Genomic DNA, 22,086 nt, shown 5'->3' with positions numbered 1-22,086 from the left:
CCTTTCCTCATCAGTCACATTCATTCTGAGCTTTGGCACTCCTAACACTGTTCTCACAGGTTCCTGCCATGGCATCATTTTTATCCTGTATTCCAAATCCATTTTCTTGAAAATCTAACTTGGTGAATTCCCAGTGCATCCTTGCATCTCCTTAGATATCACCTTCTCCCCTTCACACTGGCATTCTCTGTCCTTGCACCTTTTATTCCCTGTCTGCTAAGCAGACTTCCCTTATAGAATTTTAGACCATGGAGAGGTTCTATCCTTCACATTCTGAAATCTGCTCTCCTCAAGTTGAGTGTGAATGGCAGATTTCTACTCTCTCCTTTTGGATCACAAAGTCTAAGGTGGAGTAGTGACTCCTCTACAAGGTTACCATCATCTGCATCCAATATCTACTGTCTACCTTTCCATGAGGATCAGAACCAGAATAGAATTATCCCTTTTGAAGGATCAAATTTTCATGAAGACAGGTTAAATAGAAAAAATAAGATTCCAGGGACTGCTGATTTCAAGGATGCCACATTCTAATGCTGTCTCTCAATATTGTTGCCTCCAAAATAATATACCTTTTAAAATCATAGAGACCAAGCATCAAAGAATCACAAAATCACAGGATGATTTAAGATCTTGGAATTCCAGAGTTGGAAGGGACGTTTGGGGCCCCAGCTCATACCTAAGCAGAAATGTCTTTTACAGAATTAATAAATGCTTGATAACTAACTGAAGGATATAACTTCCAATTAATATAAAGCAATAAATAAAACCATTTAGCACTTAGACTGTGGGGCACTGGGCCAGAAATCAGCAAAATACTGGGAATAAACAGAAAAAGCCAGACAGTTCCTGACTACCAGAAGCTGGCATTGTAACAGGGGAAGACAATACATTAAGATGGGGGAATGATGACCAGGGAGGGGCGGTTTGATTTGGGAGGTTGCCTGGATACTGAATGGAGCGATTCTGCGACTGAGTGACTCCTTTCCAGGAATGGAAGTGTTGATTTGATTATTGTTCGCAGGGCTAGTGTGGAGAAAGGGGAAGAGAAGGGGAGGGGAGGTAGAAATGCTACATTCATGAAGGAAGTCATGATGATGGTTGGAAAGTCATGAGGATGGTAGCTTTGAGACTGGGCTAGATGGGGAGAACTCTCACCAATCGCGAGCTGAGTAACTGCCCAGACTCAGCTTGAATACCTTCGATAATGGAGAACTTATTAACTATGCAAGAAACGAGATCAGTCTGTTAGGGAAACCAGACGGCTGCATAAACCAGAAAGGGGTCCCAGAGAGCGCAATGTGGACCCGGAGAAGGAGGAGAGAGCACTTAAGCTGGAGAACGTTAGGACAGAATGTGCCTGCTTAGAATTTCTCACCAATTGTCCTAGTTCTTTGATTAGCCTCTGGCAGGGCCCTAGAAATCTCGTCCCAGGGTCTATTTATAGTGGGACTGACCGAAGACTCGAGGGAGCCGGAGGGAATGTTTATAAACAAGGAGTCACCTGGTAGAGGCTGCGGGATTACTGGGAGCCTGGAAGCAGGCTGCAAGATGGGCAAGTGGAGGGGGTGAGGGTGTTGAATTAAAGTCCTCCTTCTCAGAGGCGGACTGTCCTCTCCACCTGCTCAGCCCCTTCTCCGCCCTCTCAGTGGATGGGGGAGGGGGAGAGGACGAGTACAGATTGGAGAATTGTGCATTAGGTCACAGAACTTCAGTTCAAGCCCCCGGTTTTCTGGGAACCCTAGTTTCGAGCAGGAGACCCAGTCTACCCTTCAGAAAGCCTCCAGTCGTTTGTGGAGATATTGTCCCTTTTCGTGGAGCGTCCAGACACAGGGAAGGGAAGGGGGACAATTGGCCCCGATACTCTTTCCTCCCGGAGCAGGGATGAGAAGGAGGGGCCGCAGTGTCAGGTTGCAGGGAAGGGGGGTGTGGGTGGACCGTGGAGCCTACTATACTTAGGCAGGATTTTGTTTATCATCCCCACTCTGGTTCTGTGGGAGGATCGACTGGAATCCCAGCCTCCGTCCCTCCAGCTCCAGCCATCTCCCAGGTTCTGGGTCCCAAGGCATTCGCTCTGCGCTGTGCCCCGAGGTGGGTACCGGGGTCCCCACAAGGCGGCCTCGCTCCTGGAGGTGGGGCAAAGCCCTTCTCGCGTAACCCCCTCGTCACCCACCCCGCCCCAGACCCCACTGTCCATTTCCGCCCCCAGCCATATCCCCGTCCCTCTTTTCACTTTGAGCTCTCCTCCCTTATTGCCTCCCTCATTCTTTCCTCCTAACTCCTCCTTTCTTTCCCTTTTTTAGACCACTTCTCATTCTATCCTCTAGGATTCTTCTTTCTCTCTCTTTAACCTCGCCCTTTTCCAGCCCGTTAGCCCCGCCCGTCAACCCATCCTCTTAATCTTTCTTTTTAAATCTGTCTTTTTTGGCCTCGCCCCTCATCCTCATTTCTGTTTAACCCTCTTTAGCCCTGCCCTAATACCAACCCGTTAGCCTCTGCCTCTTAAGGTGTCTCTTTATCCCTTTCCTTAGTTCCTCTCTTCTATTCCTTCAACTCCAATAGTCATTTCTTCTCTTTGTGTGTGTTTCGGTATATGTGGAGGGTGGGGAAGGAAGGGAGCCGGGGAAGGGGTCTGTCCAGGCTACGATCTCTTCCTCCTCTCTTTCCTTTTTTCTGTTGGAGCAGCCTGGGGTGGTTCCTGCCAGCTTCTCCTGACTGCTTTTCCCCGACCCCTCAAATGCTGTAATTTCTCATATAGCACCTGGGAGCTTACCCACAGCTTCAGGTTTCATTGACTAGCCTTTATCATTTCTGGATCCCAGCCCTTGGCTCCAGGACCTTCATTATTTTTTTAAACTCTCTTGACCCTTCAGCTGTAACTCAAGGCTTCTAGAATTTCCTGGCTCCTGAGGCTGTTTGGATCCCCCAACTCCAAGATCTTCTGCCCCAAGCCCTAACCACTTTTACCCTTTTCCTGCTTCTGCCTTCAAAATGGGGGTATTGGTCCTTGCATTCACTTCCTGCTAATCCTTCCCTTGCCTCCTCTTTCCAAATATTCCAGGACAGGAAAGAGTTCACTAGTTGTTATTCAAAGAGGTTAGGGAATGCACAGATTAAAAAATAAACCACCAGATGAACAGCATTAGACATGTAGACAAAAGTTATTTTACCTCCCAGTGGATGACTGTCTTATGTACCTCAAACCCTATCCCTATAACTAATACATTTCTCCTTTCTCCTTACAAAATGGGGAGGGCATAGAAAAATCACTCACATAAAGTTTTTGTAGTTGTTTAAAAAAATCAGAACTATTCACCCTAACATAAATTCACCCCCAATGTCCATAAGTTACTCCCTTTCCTTCCAGTCTCCCCCAGGGACAATGCTGCCCACCCTGATGATTGCACTTAGCTGTCTGGGCCTCAGCCCCCTCATACAGGTAATGAATGGTCCCTCCATCCCTCTTAGTCCTCTTCCCCTGGACCCTAGCCCCCCTCTCCTAGTCTCCTCCTGGAATTTCCACTGGGCTCTTCCTCCTCAATCCTTTCCTGGACCTCCAGTATCCTCAGGATCCCTAAATCACCATTCATACCCCCCTAGTCTTCCCCTGAGAGTAATTACTGGTCCTTTATAATTGTCCTGAGACCCTCTATGTATCCCAGGATCCTCAACCCCTTCCTGAGATTTCCACCCTTATGATCCTTTTCTCCCCTTTAGTCATCTCTCAGGGCAGTTGGGCCTCACAAGATTTGGGATCTGGATATTGGTCCAAGTCTGAGTTTAGATGGAGGGGAAGGATGAAGAGTTGGAAAGGTTGTCACAAACAGGACCATAGAGAGTGAATGAGACTTGGAAATAAAAAAGAAATTCTTGCTTTTTAGCTTGGTGTGTAGGCATTCTGAAAAACTGGAGGATTGAATTGACTTGTTAATTCTGTAATATAGGTAGAGAGGGGAAAGGAGAGTTGGGGCAGGATGCAGATAAAGAAAGAAGGGAGGCAATAATGGCAATGGTCCAAAGGAGGCACCATCCTGATTCCCACACTGGATATGTCTGAAGGAGTTCTAAGTTTGACCAAATCATACAAGCTAATTGTTTTAGGAGAGCCAGAGGATAAGAATTAGATGGAATTTCATCTCAGTGGAGCACTGCAGCTTGAGGATGGGAGTAGTTCCTGGGTAACTTTTCCTGGGTCTCTCTTTTTATATTTTCATATACCATGTGCATCTCTTGGAAGTTCTTATGTACCAGGTTAGACTTGACCTATGCCTGGTTGCCTGGTCTGATACTCAAAGACACCAAGGGCAGAGAATGAAGTACAATTAGATAGGTACAAAGCTGGTTGAAGAGGTGGTCCCAAAGTGTATTCATTAATAGTGCAACAATAAAATGGAAGACAGTCTCCAGGGAAGTAAGTAGGGAAGTGTCCCAGAGATCTGTACTTTTTCTTTTTCTTTTTTACATTTGTATTGATGACTTGAATAAAAGCTAAAATGACATACTTATTAAATTTTCAGATGATATGAACACATATAGGATTCTTTATAGAGACATTTTAGAGACTTAGAGATTATAGAGACAGAGAGAGATTTTAGCAGGCTAGAACATTGGAGCAAATAAAATCAAAAGCAGTTTTAAAAGTCATAAATGTAAGGTCTCACATGGACTCAAAAAATCAATTTCACAAAGATAAAATTGGAGATGCCTGGCTAGATTTCAGTGTGTCTGGAAAAGACCTGAGGATTTCAGTGGACTACAGAATCAAACTGCAATAGCCATGTCATATGGCAGCCAAGAAAGTTGAACCTTAGGATGCATTAAGAAATATATAGCATCCAGAAACAGAGTTAATAGCCCCTTTATATTTGGCCTGGTGAATATGAAGTATCATATTCCATTCAGGAAGCCACATTTTAGGGAGGTCATTAATAATTTGGACAGTGTACAGAGAAAGATAAACAAGATAGTCAATGACTTGGATTTCTATCATACAAGAATTATTTGAAGGAGATCGGTGAACTGAGAGAAAAGAGGATTTGGAAAGTAGGGGAGAGAGAGAGATGTGATATCTCTCATCAAGTATTTGAAGAACTATTTCCTATAGCAGAAGAAGGATTAGGCATGATCTATTTGATCCCAGAGAGCAGAACTGGGTGGAATAGGAGCAATGTGAGTAAGTTGCAGGAGGCAAATTTAGGTTTGGCATAAGGAAAAACTTGCCCACACAAGTGGAACCTTCTGAACTGGAATGGATTTCCTCATGAAGTCACAGGTTTCTCTCTCATTGAAGGTCTTTCTTTAGTCAAAGCCTGGATGGTCATTAGTCATTAGTCATTAGGTGTATCCTAGGATGGATTCTTCTTCAGAGATAGACTGGAATTGATGGCTACTGAGCTCCCTTACATTTCTGAAGTCCTATGAAGATTTTGGGAATCTCTGTCACAAAGATCATGAAAACTGCATCCTGGACAACATCTTCTGGGTCCATTCTTCTTCCTAAGTTACTAGAGTTACTGTTTTTAAAAAATGCTCTGAAAAAATGCAGAAATCATGAGTTTCAGCTTCTTTTCAGTGACACTCTGACTTTTTCCAACTGTAAAATGGATATAATAATCCCAAGACAATTGTGAATATCAGAAAAAATCATGGATATGCAATTATTGAGCAAACTGTAAAACACTGCACACATATGAGGGAGTTCTGTTTGAACCATCCACCCATTTTCAATCAATCCACAAGTATTGACCCATATAACATACTGATTGTCCACTCCTATGAATTCTGTGGACACTCGAGCTATTACTATGATTCTTTCTCCCCTGATAGGTGCTAGTTTTCCTTGGTTGAAGGTGGGGAGTTTAAGGGTGATTAGCGCATGTGAAGGACAGATGTTGGTTTATTTTTGTCTTTGAATCCCAGCACCAGGCACAGTGCCAATTTATACTTGTCAAATTGAATCAAACTACAGCCCAGCTCTCAAGCCTCTTGATCAAAGGGATATAGCATAAACAAAATAGAGGGGCAAGGGAAAAAATTACCTGTCACATCGATGGAGAGGAGAAGAATTCATGACCAAAATAACAGATAGAGAGGATAAGGAAAGTAAAATGGGCAATTTTGATCACAGAATAAAGAGATCTATAATCCTGCATGGGCTTCCATTACTCTGAGGCAACGTTCTTTCTCCTTCCCCATTCCCATTCCTATGCCACTCTATGATAGAGATAGAAGTTATTGATGAGTCAATCCATCATAGGGGCAAGGAGATGTTCTACAATCCACCCAGCAAGGATGATAAGCTCAGAATTGCAGATGATCTCGGAGTCAGAAGAGACCTCTAATTTTCCAGCCTAACTTCTGCTTCAAGAATGAATCTGCCCACAAGTAATCATGTAGTTTCTGTTTGAAGACCTCCAGTGATGCCCAACTGACCCCTTTGGGACGCTATCCATTCCACTATGGCTCAGCCTTGAGTGCTGTAAAATTCTTCCTTCTGTGGAGTGGAAATTTGCCTTCAGTGACTTCTCTAGCTTTTGGCCCATGGTCTACCCTCTGGATCCTAGCAGAATATGCCTAATACCTCTGCCTCAGTCTCTGTTGTACTTTCTCCTCCCTACTTTCCCTATACCTCAAACAGCTATGATTGCTTATCCTCACCTGGACTCAGCCATCCTCCTTTGGACACACACCAGTTTGGTAATATAGTATCTAAAAGGTGCCTCCCCCCCCCCCCCAATTTGGCATAATCTTCTGGATTTTGTCCTATTAGGGCAAAGAACAGAATCATCCCCACACCCCTACCTCCATTAAGGAAGTGGGTCCTATGTCTTTAATGATGAAACTCTAAATCAAGTTAGTTTTTTTGGCTGCTGTATCATCATACTATTGATTTTTGAGTGATGAATTTCTGAGAGGAGTAATGGGAGAGGAATAGCACCATCCATCAATTAACAGTCATTTTCTAAGTGCCAATTGCTTGTGAAGTGCTAGGGAAAACAAAGTAAAAAATTAGTCTCTGTCTTCAAGATGCTTATATTCTATTAGGAGAAACAATGGGTATACACCTAAATAAATACTATATATATATATACACACACACATATGGGGTAGTTGGGTGGCACAGTGAATACAGTGCTGAGCCTCAAGCCTGGAAGATTCAGCTCCCTGAGTTCAAGTCTGATCTCAGAAATTTACTAATTGTGTAACTCTGGGCAACTCGCTTAATCCTGTTTACTTCATTTTCTCCATCTGTAAAATGACCTGATGAAGGAAATGACAAACTGCCAAGAAAACTGCAAATGGGGTCACGAAGAATCAGTCATGACTGAAAATGACTGAACAACAATTATATATACATACACGTATATACATATATAGTAAATACATATATATATAAAGCCTCTGACCTGACTAGAGAGAGAGAAGGGATTGTATGCTCAACTCTGAGAGACTACAGTACTTTGGGATGAAACCACAAAATCTGAGAGATCTCTTGGTTCTTCAAATCCCTTAATGGAAGTAGGGATGTACTGATAGTTTTAAAGGGGAGGCAGCCTAGCCTTTCTCTCCCTCTTCTTCATTCTCTCCTGAATGTATTGTTTCAGGGAATAGGGATTGAGGGACCTCCTAGGGTTTCCTGTCTCATCTGAAAGAGTCAAGTTCTTTGGAACTGAGCCTGTTTCCCCCAGAAATGGCTAGGGAACACAGCCTTAGAAATTCCATGGGTATGCTCTAACTGGAATAAACTGATGTTTATTTACTCCCATTATATGTAGACACTGTACTAGGGAAAGGAACTGGTAGCTAGGGCAGGGGTAGGGTCAGAAAAGCTGACCCTCCTCTTCTTGGAGACCGTAAATGAAATGAGCTTTGGAGGAGCATCAGATGGTCAGTTCTGACTCTCTGCAATCCTGCAACAGAACAGTCTTTGCTAATCAAGGGATTTAGCATATTTCTGGAACACCCCTAATCAAGTAGACTAAAGTCTAGTTGATATCCTCCCCAAAACTATCTTTCAGTGCCTCTGCCAGAGCATGTTTTGGAATGGAAGGGACAATTTCAAGGACAATTCTTAGGGCTTTTATTTTTCAAGAGGGAAGTCTAGAGCCAAATTGGAAGGATTGGGACCTTTCTTTGTATCTGGCTGCTCCTGTCATTCAATGATGGCAGGTGGCAGAACTCACTCAGAGAACTTCAAGGATCCCAAAGCATCACACATGCACACAATGTCCATGTCATCTAGAGAATTAGAAATTCAAATTATACTTGTTAGATTTTCAGTACCAAAGAGGAGTCAAGAGACCAAACAGGCAGTCTTAGGGATAGGGGAGGAAGAGATTGTGTTGTATCTGAAAAGAAGCACCATCCTTGTCCTCTGGCACCCATGTGGAATGCCCCAAACTCACCCCCTTCCCCCTGTGTCCTCTCTTCTTTCTTCCTCTCTCCCAACTTCCCCTTCCCCTATCCATAGGCCCAAGTTATCCCCATCGTGCCTTTGGGCCCAGCTCCTAACACCTTTGATGATGCCTACTTGGACTGTGAGGAGCAGATGGAGAAGGAGGCCACCCACCTGCTCCAGGAGGAGATGGCGCGCCACTCCCTGCTCCGGGAATCTTGGGGGGCTGCCACAGTTGCCTGGGAGAGTCGGAGGAAGGGGCTCACTCTGCCCATGGGTTTCGGAACCCAGCATGCTGTGGCTATCATGGTCTACACTAATTCATCCAACCCCCTGTACCAGGAGCTGAACTCGGCCGTGAGGACGGCCGGCAGCTCTCGGGAGGACTACATGAAGCACTTCCCCTTCAAGGCCCTGCATTTCTACCTGATGCAGGCCCTGCAGCTGCTGAGAGCTTCAAAGAGCTGTCAGGGGGGCCTTGGACAGGAAGTGTTCCGAGGCGTGAGCACCCTCCGCTTCCAGCCTCATCAGCTGGGAGATGTCATTCGCCTCGGCCAGTTCACTTCCACCTCGGAGGAGAAAGGGGTGGCCCAGGGATTTGGGAACTCGACCTTCTTCACCATGAGCACTTGTTTTGGAGTTCCCATACAAGCCTTTTCAGTCTTCCCCGAAGAACGAGAGGTCCTCATCCCTCCTCATGAGGTTTTCCTGGTGTCTGGCTTCTCTCACGATGGGGTCCGGAACCTGGTGACCATCAGGAGTCTCAATCGGACCTGCAGCCACTTCAACTGTGCCTACCTTGGAGGTAAGTCAAGGCATGGGGGCAGAACTTAATCTATCATAGGATTTAGATCTGGCAGGGAACTTTGTTATCATCTGGTTTAAGCCCCTCATTTTATTTTATTTTATTTTTTAACCCTTACCTTCCATCTTGGAATCAATACTGTGTATTGGTTCCAAGGCAGAAGAGTGGTAAGGATAGGCAATGGGGGTTAAGTGACTTGCCCAGGGTCACACAGCTGGGAAGTGTCTGAGGCCACATTTGAACCTAAGACTTCCTGTCTCTAGGTCTTGTTCTCAATCCACTGAGCTACCCAACTACCCCCAGCCCCTCATTTTATAGAGGAAGACCCAGAAAAAATAATTATGAAAACCAAGTTCACAGGGAGTAAGAAGCAAGACCAAGAATTGTCTTGGGGGGCAGCTAAGCACCTAGGGGATGTGAGATCCTGGGTTCAAATCTGGTCTCAGATACTTTCTAACTGTGAGACCCTGGGCAAGTCAATTAAGTCCCATTGCCTAGCCCTTATCACTCTTCTGCCTTGGAACCCGTACACAGTATTGATTCTACAAAAGAAGAAAAGGGTTATTAAAAAAAAAAAGAGTTGGATCTACTGACTCTAAATCCAGTGCCCATTTCTCTAAACCACACTGCTTGTTATGGTTGATATCTTTAAGTATTTAGAGGATTGCCATGTAGTTGAAGGATTAGATTTATTCTACTTCACCAAAGGGCAGAACTAGGAACAGCAGTGGATGGGGTGGAGTTATAAAGGGACATATTTCAGGATAATATAAGGAAAATATTTCTTAAAAAAAAAAAGAAATTTCCCAAGATGGAATAGTTTCCTTTAGTAGCTAATGAGTTTCCCATCCCACAAGGTCTTCTAAGGGAAGGTAGAGAATTACTTTTTTGGGTTATTTCCTCATGGTGAGAGCTGTCCAAAAGTCAGATGGACTCCCTCAGGAAGTACAGTAATGGGCTCTCTGTTATTGAAGGGGAGGCTGGATGACCTCTTGCCAAGAACACCAGAGAGGTTTATTCTCACTCCAAGTGGTCCAGTCTTTAGGACTCCTTCCAAATTGAAGATTCAGTGTGAGACGTGTGGGAGCAGAGGACTTACTCTCCAAGTGGAGAGTTAAAAAACCTGTTTTTGTTTCAAAAACATGTTCAAAAACCATATTGGAATGAAAGGAGAAACCTGCTATAAACACAGCACAGAGAACCTGGAACCAGGGAATAGAATGAGATGGCTGAGGGAAGAGAGATTAGAGATAGATCTCTGAGGAGGAAAAGACTGTAGAAAGGAAAGGAAGAGGAAAAAAGGGCTTTCCTGGGAGTGGAGTGGGTGGGTGAGATATTCTATATCAGAATATGAAGAAAAAAAGGATAAATTTTGGGAGACTTTTGGAGCAATGAATTCAGATTAAGGCTTTCATCTCTTTCCCTTGGTATTCTAGGAGAAAAGAAAGAAGGCTGTGTATCTAACCCAGGTGAGTCTTTTGCTCTGGATTGGAAAAGAGAGGTCTTAAATTTCTTCCCAGACCCAACTGACTCCTTTCCTTCCTTTCTCTTCTTGGCAGGACAAAGTTGGGATGCTTTCTTCCCAGGATCTTGGCCTCAGCTAATGCCAAGGACTCTGCTCCTGCCTCATGGGGCCTTCCAGCTCTCAGGTCCAGTGCCCTGATCGTCCAACTTCTGACCTGGGGAATTGTAGGGACCTGTTGGTCCTCCTGCTTGTGTAGGCCTGGCCAGGTTGAGGGCAGCTTGGAAAAGAAGAAGAAAAAGATGAAGATAAGGATGAGAATGATGAAGGTGTTTGGGAGTTGATCTGTGAGTAGTGTCCATCCTGGGATCAGGGCAGGGGCCTTATGCCCCTCTGACCAGTCGGATGTGGAACTGCAGTGGGTGAGGCCACTCCACTTTGTGGTTGTTGCCATGACCACCTCTCAATAAAAGACCTTGCAAAATGTCTGCCTTCTTCTTCCAAGTACAGGTCTATGATGGCCCCTCTCATTGGCTGGTAGGTCCACTGGTCAGTCACTTGGTCACTTATTCAGCCAAAAATATGTTTCAGACAGGGCTTTCCATGCATTCTTCTCTGATGCGCTGCAGTAAAGCTGTTCATTGTCTTCATTTTAAATGTCCTGCTACATCTCAATATAAACAAGCTTACATGTGTCCTTTTGATGTTTGGGGCAATATATCTCCCTACCTGATTGCATTTCCTGTCCTTGTATGTTGCTTAGAGATCCGGGAAATTGCCAAAGAATGAACTAAGGGGTTTCACAACACTAGTTATATTTACAAAGCAATTATTATCTGTTGACTTCAGCCAAACATGGGAAGATCCAGTGACCACAAAAGGTCTGTTCAAGAAATGCAATTCCCTAGCCTCAACTCAATAATAATTTCTTAACTGTCTACTTTGGACTAGTCATTGAATCGGGGATGGACATTTGAAAGTGACACTGCTTACCTTCTGATAACATACAGTCTATTGGAAAGGAGACAATAGACACACTGATAAATAGATGTAATGACGTTTCCTTTTCAGAACTGGTTATGTTTGTAGGTGTAAGGAACCAAGACAAATATGGTGTGAGGCTTTGAGTGATGGACTGGAAAATCCAGGAAAGCATCAGAAACAATGGACTTGTCCCCAAGGATATTATAGACTATCTCAATACCTTGTTTCCTAGCTGCTTGTTTGCATAAGGACAACAAAAAGAAACTTAAAAGAACTGGGAAGCCTGAACCCTAGGGCTGTCTGGTGATTATTGGACAAATGGCCATAGCCTGTAGAGATGATCTGGGAAACATACTGGATGGTTTCCATAGAGACAGTTGGGTGGGTGGAGTGGATAGAACACTGAGCTTTTCCTCAGGAAGACCTGCTGGTTCAAATTCATCGTTAGAACAATTCCTGGCATTGTGACCCTGAATAAGTCACTCTATTTGTTTCAGTTTTCTCAAGTGTAAAATCAGGATAATAATAGTGCCTACCTCACAGGGTTGTTGTGAGGATCAAATGGGTAATATTCATAAAGCACTTAGCATTGGACCTGGCACATAGTAGGTACTTGATTAAAACTTTTTTCTCCACCCCTATAATCAAAAGTGAGATTTCTCACTCAAGGAAGCCAATCCTAAACCAGAAATAATGGTCATTAAAGAAAAGAAAAAGAGGGGCTTTATATCTCTGTACTGTTGTCTGTGGCCAGAAAGATGAAGACTCGGGGCACAGAAATGAAAAACAAACAAACAAACAAACCAGCTTTCTATCAATCTCAAGCTAAGAGTTTTTGTTGTTTCTGAAAAAGAGGACACACTACCCCAGTTGAAAGTTTCAGTTGAGAGTGACACTAGAAGTGGCAGAAACTCTAGTTGTCATTAAGGAGTAACCCACCCAAGTGGAGAGCAACAACAGAGCAACCCAGCAGCCAAACAGCCCCAATGAGGGGACCATCTAGCTGAGAAGTGGTACCCTGTGAGGATCTAGCCCAGCCCAGCCTAACAGCAGAGCCACCCTTCTAGCCCAGATACTGCTTTCAGCAGCAAATTTTATGAGGAAATCGTTTGAGAGAGAGAGAAGATATGGAGGCCCTATCATTCTGAAGAGATAAGAGACACTGAGGTCCTGCAGTTATGGAGATGTGAGTTGCCTTGGACAAGTGTCCATATGTACCTCACTGTTACTGGACTTGAACTTCATGCCCACACTCCCTCCCATGAAAGTTGTATGTTGGTGGGAAATTGGCCTCAGGTTTATGGGAGGGATGAATGTGTTGTAACTATTGTTCCTTCTATGCTATTTGAGTAAATGCCTTTGTTGAGTTGTCCATTGGTTGACTGTTAATGGGAAGCAGACCAGACGGAACTCAGAACCTAGAGTTAGAGAAGATAGACAACAGAGGCAGAAGTTATTCCTCTGTTCCTCCTAGAACTGTAATAGGTCTTCACATTTCTGTGATGGCCAGATAGTAGGACATCTTCATCACCAATAGGATTTGAACCTAGATTTCTCTTGCTCATATTGAGAAAAGCTCTCATTTTTGATGTAATTATCAGCAAAGTCTTGCTTTTAATCTAGATATAAAGGATTGGGTGGGCACTAGTTAACCAAGGTACAGATGGTTGAACTCATGGATAGTCAGTCTTTCTGAATTCATGAGTAGTCTTTTGGCCAACTTGGCCTTCGAATACAATTAACAACTGTGATAGAGGCTGGCACTAGAGAAAAAGTGCCAGACTGAAGAGTATATGAAATTGATTACCTTGATGGGGGAGGGGCCCCAGGAGTGAGTTTCTGGGGGAGAAGACTCTGGCTGGAGAGCAGTGAGGTCTCTTGGTCTTGAGACATGGAAGAGAGAAGGTGGATAAAGACTTTCTCCCGAGGGTTACCCATTTTTCCTGCTGGTGACTGGAAATCCTTCCCCCTAAAACTTCCCAATTGAAGGGACTTTATGAAGAGAAACTTGAGCAGACTTTACCTCAGCTCCTGTTACCCAGGGATGGATCAACCTGACTTTCTCTCAGGGGGCTCAAGCTGCCAAGGCCTGAGCTTCCCCCCAAACTTGAGGAGGGAGGCAAAAGGGTTTAGATAGAGACAGGGACCCCCTTTTCCCACTTTCCTTTTCCCATTCTTCCCTGCACATTATTACTTTTGTATTACCTGATTGAGTTAACATTAAAAGATATCTGTTCCCCAATCTGAGTGTGAGCAAATGGATCAAGGGGAGATCCTTTGGTCTTGAGTAGTGGAAGGGGGGAAAAGAGGGACAAGAGTGAATTGGGGAGAGCAGCTTTAACTAAGGAGGGAAGGCATAAGGGGGAAACTCTTCAACCCCCCTCTCTCTGAGCCAACCCATTACATCTGCTATCTCCTCTGTACCCTGCTTTGTGAAAGGGGGTTTCTCTTCTCTTTCCCTCTCTCTCTGTACCTCAGGGTCCAAGCCTCCCTTGGGGTACAAATCTTCCTTCATTTATCTTTCTTTAAAACACAGCTTAACAGCCTTAATAACAGATAGCTATTATCTGGATGGAGGCCTGTACTCGATAGTTAATCTTAGCCCAAAGAAAGCCCTGAAGAATTTATTGTAATTTTGGAGGATACAAGGGATTCTGTATAGTAAAGTTTCTTTAAAAATTTCAAAAGGGAAAAAACCACTGAATTTTTAGTGAATAGTTACTTCAGATCTATAGCAAAGGAAACTATTAGCAACATAAAGAGTTAAATGCAAAATGTTAAATGAAATTATTCCATTTGCTTAGGAGGGAATCTCCCAAAATGGGGTTTGCACTGTCAATTTCGGTCTATGATTAGGTAATTAATGGATCCAATTCCACACAGTGGTCCACTACATTTGCATAGCCTCACTTCTCCCAGCAGAAATTAATATATCAATGTTGGGCTGACTCTTGTGGTGAGCTGTGGCAGTTACATACATGAAGCATTGCCCAAGAAAAAAGATCATCTCTAACAGAAAGAGACCAAAAAGAGATGAAGCTAGAAAAGTAGGTTGGAGCTAGATTATATAGGAAAGATAAATTCAAAAGTTTGTCTTTTATCTTAGAGGCAATACAGAGCCATGGAAAGTATTTTAAATATTTTTTGGTAGGAGAGTGATACGATCAAGTCTATGCGACATATAATTCCACCATGCACTAAGTCCTAATTAAAGCATATTCCTTATTGTTGTACCTACAAAGTTCCTTCTAGTATCTCTTCCAATAGGTCTGTCACAGCATGAGTATCAGTTTAGCATTCATCTCATATAGAAGAATAGGAAAAAACTGTCCCACAATTACTCCTGTAAATCCCAAATATATATACACTCTGGAGGTCCCTGAAGTGCGATTTTCAATCTTGTTATGATGAAAGGGAGAGTGGTCTACTTTGTAAATGAGAACAAGTTCAAACTTGTAATAGTACATCTTCTCTCCTGGCCATGCAACAGAGATTAATGAACTTGAGTTCTATTTCGTCCAGAGATCTGTGAGCATTGAGAGGGAGGGAAGCAGCAATCACTATAAGCTTGCATGGCTTCATCAAGAATTGGACATTCTCTTTTTTTTTAAACCCTTACGTTTTGTCTTGGAATCAATACTGTGTATTGGCTCCAAGGCAAAAGAGTGGTAAGGGCTAGGCAATGGGGGGTCAAGTGACTTGCCCAGCGTCACACAGCCGGGAAGTGTCTGATGCCGGATTTGAACCCAGGACCTTCTGCCTCTAGACCTGACGCTCAATCTATTGAGCTAACCAGCTGCCCCCAAGTACTGAACATTCTTGACTAATCTCATTCTCTTTTTGACAGGCAGGCTAGCTAGCTAAACTAATGAAAGGGAAGCATGGCCTTGGGGATAGAAAATCGGATAGATAGAGGTTCAGGTTCTGCTTCCGATACTCACTAGCTGTATGACCCTGTGTAAGTTGTTATGTGCTTTAGGTGACTTACTCTCCAGGACTTATGTCCCAAAGCTGATAGAATTTGACTGTATTGGTGGAGCAATTTCTCCACATCAATAGAATCCTTAGAGTTGTTGTATCTTCGTGTAACAAATTTTGTTAATTTTGTAACTAATTGTGTCAATTTTGTCAATAATGTGACATGGTGGTCAAAAAGATATAATTCTATCCTAGTTTATGTAGTAAAGGAAGCATAGAGTCTAGAACAAAGGAGTTAATAGTTCCACCCTGGCCTGGATAGCACATATTTTGGAGGACTGTGATTTCTGGGGCACCACATTTTAGGAAAAACATGTGTGTGTCTAGAAGAAGGTAACCAGGACTGCAAAAAGACTGGAGAACGTGCCATATAATAATCATCTGAAGGGAACAATATTTGGCCTGGGGAAGAGACTTGGGAGGACATAATAATTGTCTTCAAGGATTTAAAGGGCTATCACAGAGAGAAAGGATAAGCTTGCTCTGCTTGGCCCCAAGGGATCAAAACTAGAAGTAATGTGTGAAAATCAAAGGAGGACAGATTTCCATAAGGGCACGGGGCAAATTAACACAAAGCAAAACTTCCTAAAAATCAAAGTGGCTAAAAGTAAAATGGATTGTCTCAGTTGGTAATAATATGCTTTTTGTAGTAATGTTTTATTACATGATCTCATTTTAGCTTCCCAATAATCCTGGGAGGCAGATATTATTATCCCAGTTTTATACATAAGTAAACTGAAGCTCAGAGACATTTAATGACTTGTCTGAGGTCATATAGTTATTAAATATCTAAGATGACATTTGAATACATGTCTTCCTAATTCCAACTTGAGTACTTATCCATTATACCACAAAGTCTCTCTAGTTGTGGGTTCAAAATATTAAAAGTTTTCAAGCAGAGGTTGCTGATCACTAAAATGGGATGTTATAGAGAGGCTTCCTCCTCAGGTAGGGATGGAACTAGATATCCTCTAAAGTCTGTTCTGGCTTTGAGATTCCAGGGCCCCCCTGTGCACTATCTCCCTCAAAGACCTGCCATGGGGCCCCAAATTTCACCGTTGTAGTTAGACCCCCACTGTCCAGTCATTGGCTCTTCTTTTAAAAGGTAAATAATCAGGGCAGCTGGGTAGCTGGGTAGCTGAGTGGATTGAGAGCCAGGCCTAGAGATAGGGGGTCCTGGGTTCAAATGTGGCCTCAGACAGTTCCTAGTTGTGTGACCCTGGGCAAGCCACTTAACCCCCATTGCCTAGCCCTTACCACTCTTCTGCCTTGGAACCAATACACAATACTGATTCCAAGACAGAATGTAAGGGTTTAAAAAAATAAAATGTAAATAAGCACAGGTAATAAAAGTATTCTTTCATCAGAGGTGGAAATTTCCTGTTATCCCCACTTTCTAGAGGCTGGTTGCTGGCCATGGTTCTGAACCAATCCATACAATAAAGCAGAAAGTGTCTCCTTAGTGCAAGCACTGGTTTGGGTTAGAGATAGCTTTTCTTCCGTGTGCCTCAGTGATGCCACAGTGGTCTGGGTATATTCATGAGAAAAAAGGAGGAAATTGGGGCCTGAGTTGGGCACTGGCAGATTGGTGACCTAGAATAAAAGCTAGCTCTCAGGTGATTCCTCATAGACTGAGTGATAATATTCGACAAAAACCTACCCTTAATCACTGATAAATGCAGCCACCTGAGAAAGAGACCTCAAGTAGTGAAATCTGAGGTGTTTGTGAGACAAAAGAATAAAAATTATTTAGGTCAAGTGATATAAGGAACTATGGCTTTCTTATCTTTATATCTTAATACCCAGTGCAGTACTTGGCACATAACAGGTGCTAAATAAGTGTCCATTGTTGTTATTGACAATTGTAAAAGTTTAGTAATATTATGATGACTTGTCATTTGAAGAGAACTGGGGAAGTGGGTGGAATTTTTAACCAAAACTGAGAAAAAGAGCTCCTGGGACCAGGGCTTCTCCATTGACTTCCTTTCTTCTTAAAACTCTTACTTTCTTTCTCAGAATCAATACCAAATTAGTTCCAAGGCAGAACAGTAAGGGCTAGGTAATTGGGGTTAAGTGAGCTGCTCAGGATCACACAGCTAGGAAGTATCTGAGGCCAGATTTGAATCCAGGAACTCTAGTCTCCAGACCTGACTCTACCTACTGAACCAACTAACTGCCCCTCATTGCCTCTTTTCTCCCAAAGAGTTGAGAGTAAGAAGTGACCTTCAACTCAGAGATAATAACTGAATAGGATTTTTGGCTGTAGTAGAGGGAAGAAGTATCATGGATAGGATGATGTATGAGTTTTTAAATTGAAAGAGATTGGGTCTGCTGGGTCTGTTTCCCCAGGAGATCAGGGAAGAAAAAGAAAAGAACCCATGTGTTCCAAAATATTCACAGCAGCTCTTTTTGTAGTAGAAAAGACCTGAAAATTGAGGGGATACTTATCAGTTGAGAAATGGTTAAACAAATTGTAGAGTATGATTGTGATGAAATACTATCATGTCATAAGAAACAATGGAGAGGCTAATTTTATTTTTACTTTTTATTTTTCACTTATTTATTATTATTTTTAAACTCTTACCTTCCATGTTAAAATCAATATTGAGTATTGGTTCTGAGGCAGAAGAGTGGTTAAGGACTAGGCAATGAAGGTTAAGTGACTTGCCTGGGGTCACACAACTAAGAAGTGTCTGAGGCCAAATTTGAACCCAGGATCTCCTATCTCTGGACCTGGCTCTCCATCCCCTGAGCCACCTAGTTACCCCAGACCAGCTAATTTTTTAAAAAGCTTGAAAAGAACTACAGGAGATAATATACAATGAAATGACTAGAACCAAGAATATTATACACAGCTACAGTTTTAATACTCAAAGAATAACTTGTGAATGTTGTCTCCAGAGAATGAACTGAAAAATGGAGAAATGAAAGACATAATTTATATATACATATCTATCTCTTGAATGATTCCTTTTGTGATATGTGGAGGGGATGGAGGAACTTGACATCTGCAAATAAATTCTATTAATACAAAATAAAAACAAAAGAAAGAGATGGGATCTGTGCTTAGGCATGAAAGAGATGGTCAGAGGGATAAGATTAAAAGTGGTGCTCAGGAATTATCATATAGCCATTGGCAAAAAACCCAGGGCATATATGTTAACCTAGAACAGCAGGTGAATGGATAAGCTTTATTAGAAGAATTTAAAGGTGAGAAAAAAATAGTCCTAGACTTACATTTTAGCTCTGTTATTAACAATCCCTGTGACCAGTTTAGGAATGGCTACCCACTCTGGAAAGCCTTCCCTAAATCTCCAATTCTACTTCCATCACATCCACCCCACCAGCTGGGAGTAATTCCACAAAATTCCAGAATCTTGGATTTTGGTCTAAGCTATGCTCAAATGAGAACCCTATCTACAACACAGAAGACAAATGTTCACCCATTCTTCTTGTGAATACTTTTAGTGAAGGGATGAGGAGCTTCCCTTCCCCAGGTAGCCCATTCTACTTCGGGGTAACTCTAATTGGTAGAGAGGTCATCCTTTCCTCAAACACAAGTTTTCCTTTTTTGCATCTTCCTAGTTATGTTCTCTGGTTACAAGAAGAATAAGCCTAATTTCTCTGCCACATGATAACCCTTCAAAAATTTGAAGAAGCTATTATGTTCCTCCTAAAAATTTCCTTCTCTGGAATAAACCTCCCAGATGGTGATATCTTAAGAACTTTCCCCCTCCTCTGGATAGTCTTTGGCCCATCAACATGTATTCCAAAAGGTACCCTCTGATGTGCTCTGACCAGTATTGGATATTATTTTTCTTTTTTTTAAGTAAGTTTTTACTGATATCTTTTGTTTCATTAATGTCTCATTGTTTCTTTCCATCTCCCTTCCTACCCTCCTCTAAAAAAGCACTCTATAAAATGTAAAGGCAAAAAAGAAAAGAAAAATAGAAAGCATAACTTGTCAATATGTTGACACAGTCTGAATATATGTACAATGTCTAACACCTGTAGACCTCCCATGTCTGCACAGGGGAAAATTGGGAATGGGTTTTTATCTCTTATTTTGAGTCAGGTTTGTGCTTTATAATTTTGCAACACTCAGTTAAAAAAATAACTCCTATCTTTCATCGTAGAATCAATACTAAGTATCAGTTCCAATACAGAAGAGTGGTAAGAATTAGGCAGTTGAGGTTAAGTGATTTGCCCAAGGTCATACAGCTAGTCTGAGGTGACATTTGAACCCAGGCCCTCCTGTCTCTAGGCCTGTCTCTCTATCCTCTGAGCCACCCAGCTGCTCTGCCACTTTCACTTTTGAGGTGTGGGTGTCTGTGTGGGGGTTGGTTCTTTCCATTTCCATTGTTTTCATTACTGTGTATATTATTTTCTTGGCTCTGCATTAGTTCATACAGATTTTCTACCCCTGAAACAAACTAGATGTGTGACTATGATAACATCATTTAAATTTTCAGTGCTTCTAAGAAACTCTGTAAGGCTAGAAATTACAGAGTAATTTCCAATAGACAGTTTCTTCCCTAGGAGTTCTCTATACCAGACTTTTGCCATCTTCTCTTGCTTCCCTCTTGTTTAGGAGATAGGAATGAGGGTTTCATCTGGGATTTCATTGGTATAGGGAACTCTCACACAAGGAGAGTCCCTTGGTCCTGCCTTTTCTGCAACTGATAGTCTTAGAAAATTGCCTAGAACACTGAAAACTTAAGTAATTTGTTCAGGATCAGACAATACATATATCAAAGAAGATTTGAGCTCATTTTCCTGGTTTTAAGGTCAGCTTTCTATCAACTGCTCCATGTTGCTTCTCTCCATCTCTCATAAATGTCTTTAAATTCAAATTGGTTGGTGAATTTTCTGTGCATTCAGATAATTCTCTTTAGACAAACCTATCCCTTCTTATTCGTCAGAATTATTTCTTGTGGCTTCAAAATTTAATTCTCAAAAGGTTCCTATCCCTATTGAGCTCACTTTCCCTATAAAATTTTAGTCTGAGAGGCATCTTATTCTTTCTCTGAACCAACCAGTCAAGAAACATTTATCATGTGTCTCTTAATCTCTCTGCTTTGGGCAAGATGACCTCCAGCAGATCCTTGGAGAATTAAAGTCCCTCATTCCTACTTCATTGTTTTTCTGTAATAGGCTCCTGATGTTTCCCAAATTCTTTATCTATTTTCTTTCTGGTCAGGTGGTCTATAGTATACTCCAGAAGTAATTTTGCTCCTTTATCTGCCTCTGTTGATCTTTACCCAAATTCTCTCTGCAATGCTTCTTCTTTATCCTGCTTCCTGCATTTCCTCACAAGTGCATCTACTTAATATATAATGACACCCCACCTTTCCAATTTATCTACTCTGTGCTTTGGGAGATAGATCATCCTTCCCAAAGCAGTCTAGTTCCACTATAGATCATATTCCACTAAGTCTTAGTGATACTGACGAGGTCAGGCTTTTACTCTCACCTCCATCTTGTTGGAAGTCCAAGGAAAAGCTATCAGAATCCCTCAGGACTCATTCAAATGGAGGGAGTTAGTTCATTATTTCCTTTTATAACTGAATGAGTGGGCAGTTCTTCCTGTCCTCAGACAGTCCCTAGTCATGAGAACCAACAAGCCTGTGAGATCCTAAAGAAAGAGGTCATTGTGAATGGCCAGCTCCATCATCCCATTTCATTAACAATTTTGTTTCCTCTCATTTTATTGTGGACTTGCTATTCTCATCTTTTATTTTGGCTATTTGATTACCTGTTTTTTTTTTACCTAATTAGCTAATGTTTTGTATGTTTCATTGGTCTTTTTAGAAAGAACCCATATATCAATGATAAGTTTTCAAATTTTATCTTTTCTTTTTTCAGGATTTAAAATTGTATGCTTCTTTTGTAGTTAATCTGGATTTTCTAGTTTTTTTTTCACTGCATGTTTAATTCACTAATCTTTTATTTCTTGTCATATTTTGGTATGTGTATTTTTAAACATTTTAAAATATGATTATTTCTTATTTTTATGATTTGTTCTGACAGCTCATTTTAAAATTATATAATTCAGTTTCTGAATTAAGTATCTCTTAACAATTATACTTTTTGTGTCTTTTGATTAGTACATTTAATTTCTGCCTTTCTACATTAAATTTTTTTTTTACTTTAAAACCCTTACTTTCTGTCTTAGAATTGTTAGTAAATGTTAGTTCCAAGGCAGAAGAGTGGTAAGGATTAAATGTTTGGAGTTAAGTGACTTGCCCAAGGTTGCACAGTTAGGGAAGTATCTGAAGCCACATTTGAACCCAGAACCTTCTATCTCCAGGACTGGCTTACCCATTGAGCCACCTAGCTGTCCCATCTGCATCTGTTTATAGGTTCTATGTGTCCTAATATTGCATGGTCAATTTTCGTAAGGATGTTATATACAATGTTGAAAAAAAAAAGTTCTTTGCGATTTCCATTCAGTTAATTACCAGT

General features: G+C 42.0%; 1 protein-coding gene across 2 annotated transcripts; it reads left to right on the top strand.

Moving 5' to 3' along the window:
* Positions 1–1,013: 1,013 nt before the first annotated feature.
* ART5 (ADP-ribosyltransferase 5) lies at positions 1,014–13,017 on the top strand. 2 transcript variants are annotated; one of them, XM_007491073.2, is made up of 5 exons: positions 1,014–2,088; positions 3,365–3,436; positions 8,468–9,197; positions 10,634–10,666; positions 10,757–13,017. In XM_007491073.2, exons 2-5 carry the CDS (start codon positions 3,380–3,382, stop codon positions 10,858–10,860), a joined length of 924 nt encoding a protein of 307 aa, XP_007491135.1. In that variant the 5' UTR covers positions 1,014–2,088; positions 3,365–3,379; the 3' UTR covers positions 10,861–13,017. The 2 variants fall into 2 exon arrangements, with proteins under 2 accessions (XP_007491135.1, XP_056651031.1); XM_056795053.1 differs by lacking the exon at positions 3,365–3,436 and having other exon boundaries at positions 1,954–2,088.
* Positions 13,018–22,086: the final 9,069 nt, after the last annotated feature.

Source organism: Monodelphis domestica, chromosome 4 (assembly GCF_027887165.1).
Source record: "Monodelphis domestica isolate mMonDom1 chromosome 4, mMonDom1.pri, whole genome shotgun sequence".
Taxonomy (NCBI): Eukaryota; Metazoa; Chordata; class Mammalia; order Didelphimorphia; family Didelphidae; genus Monodelphis; species Monodelphis domestica.
This window is presented reverse-complemented; position numbering and strand designations above follow the sequence as displayed.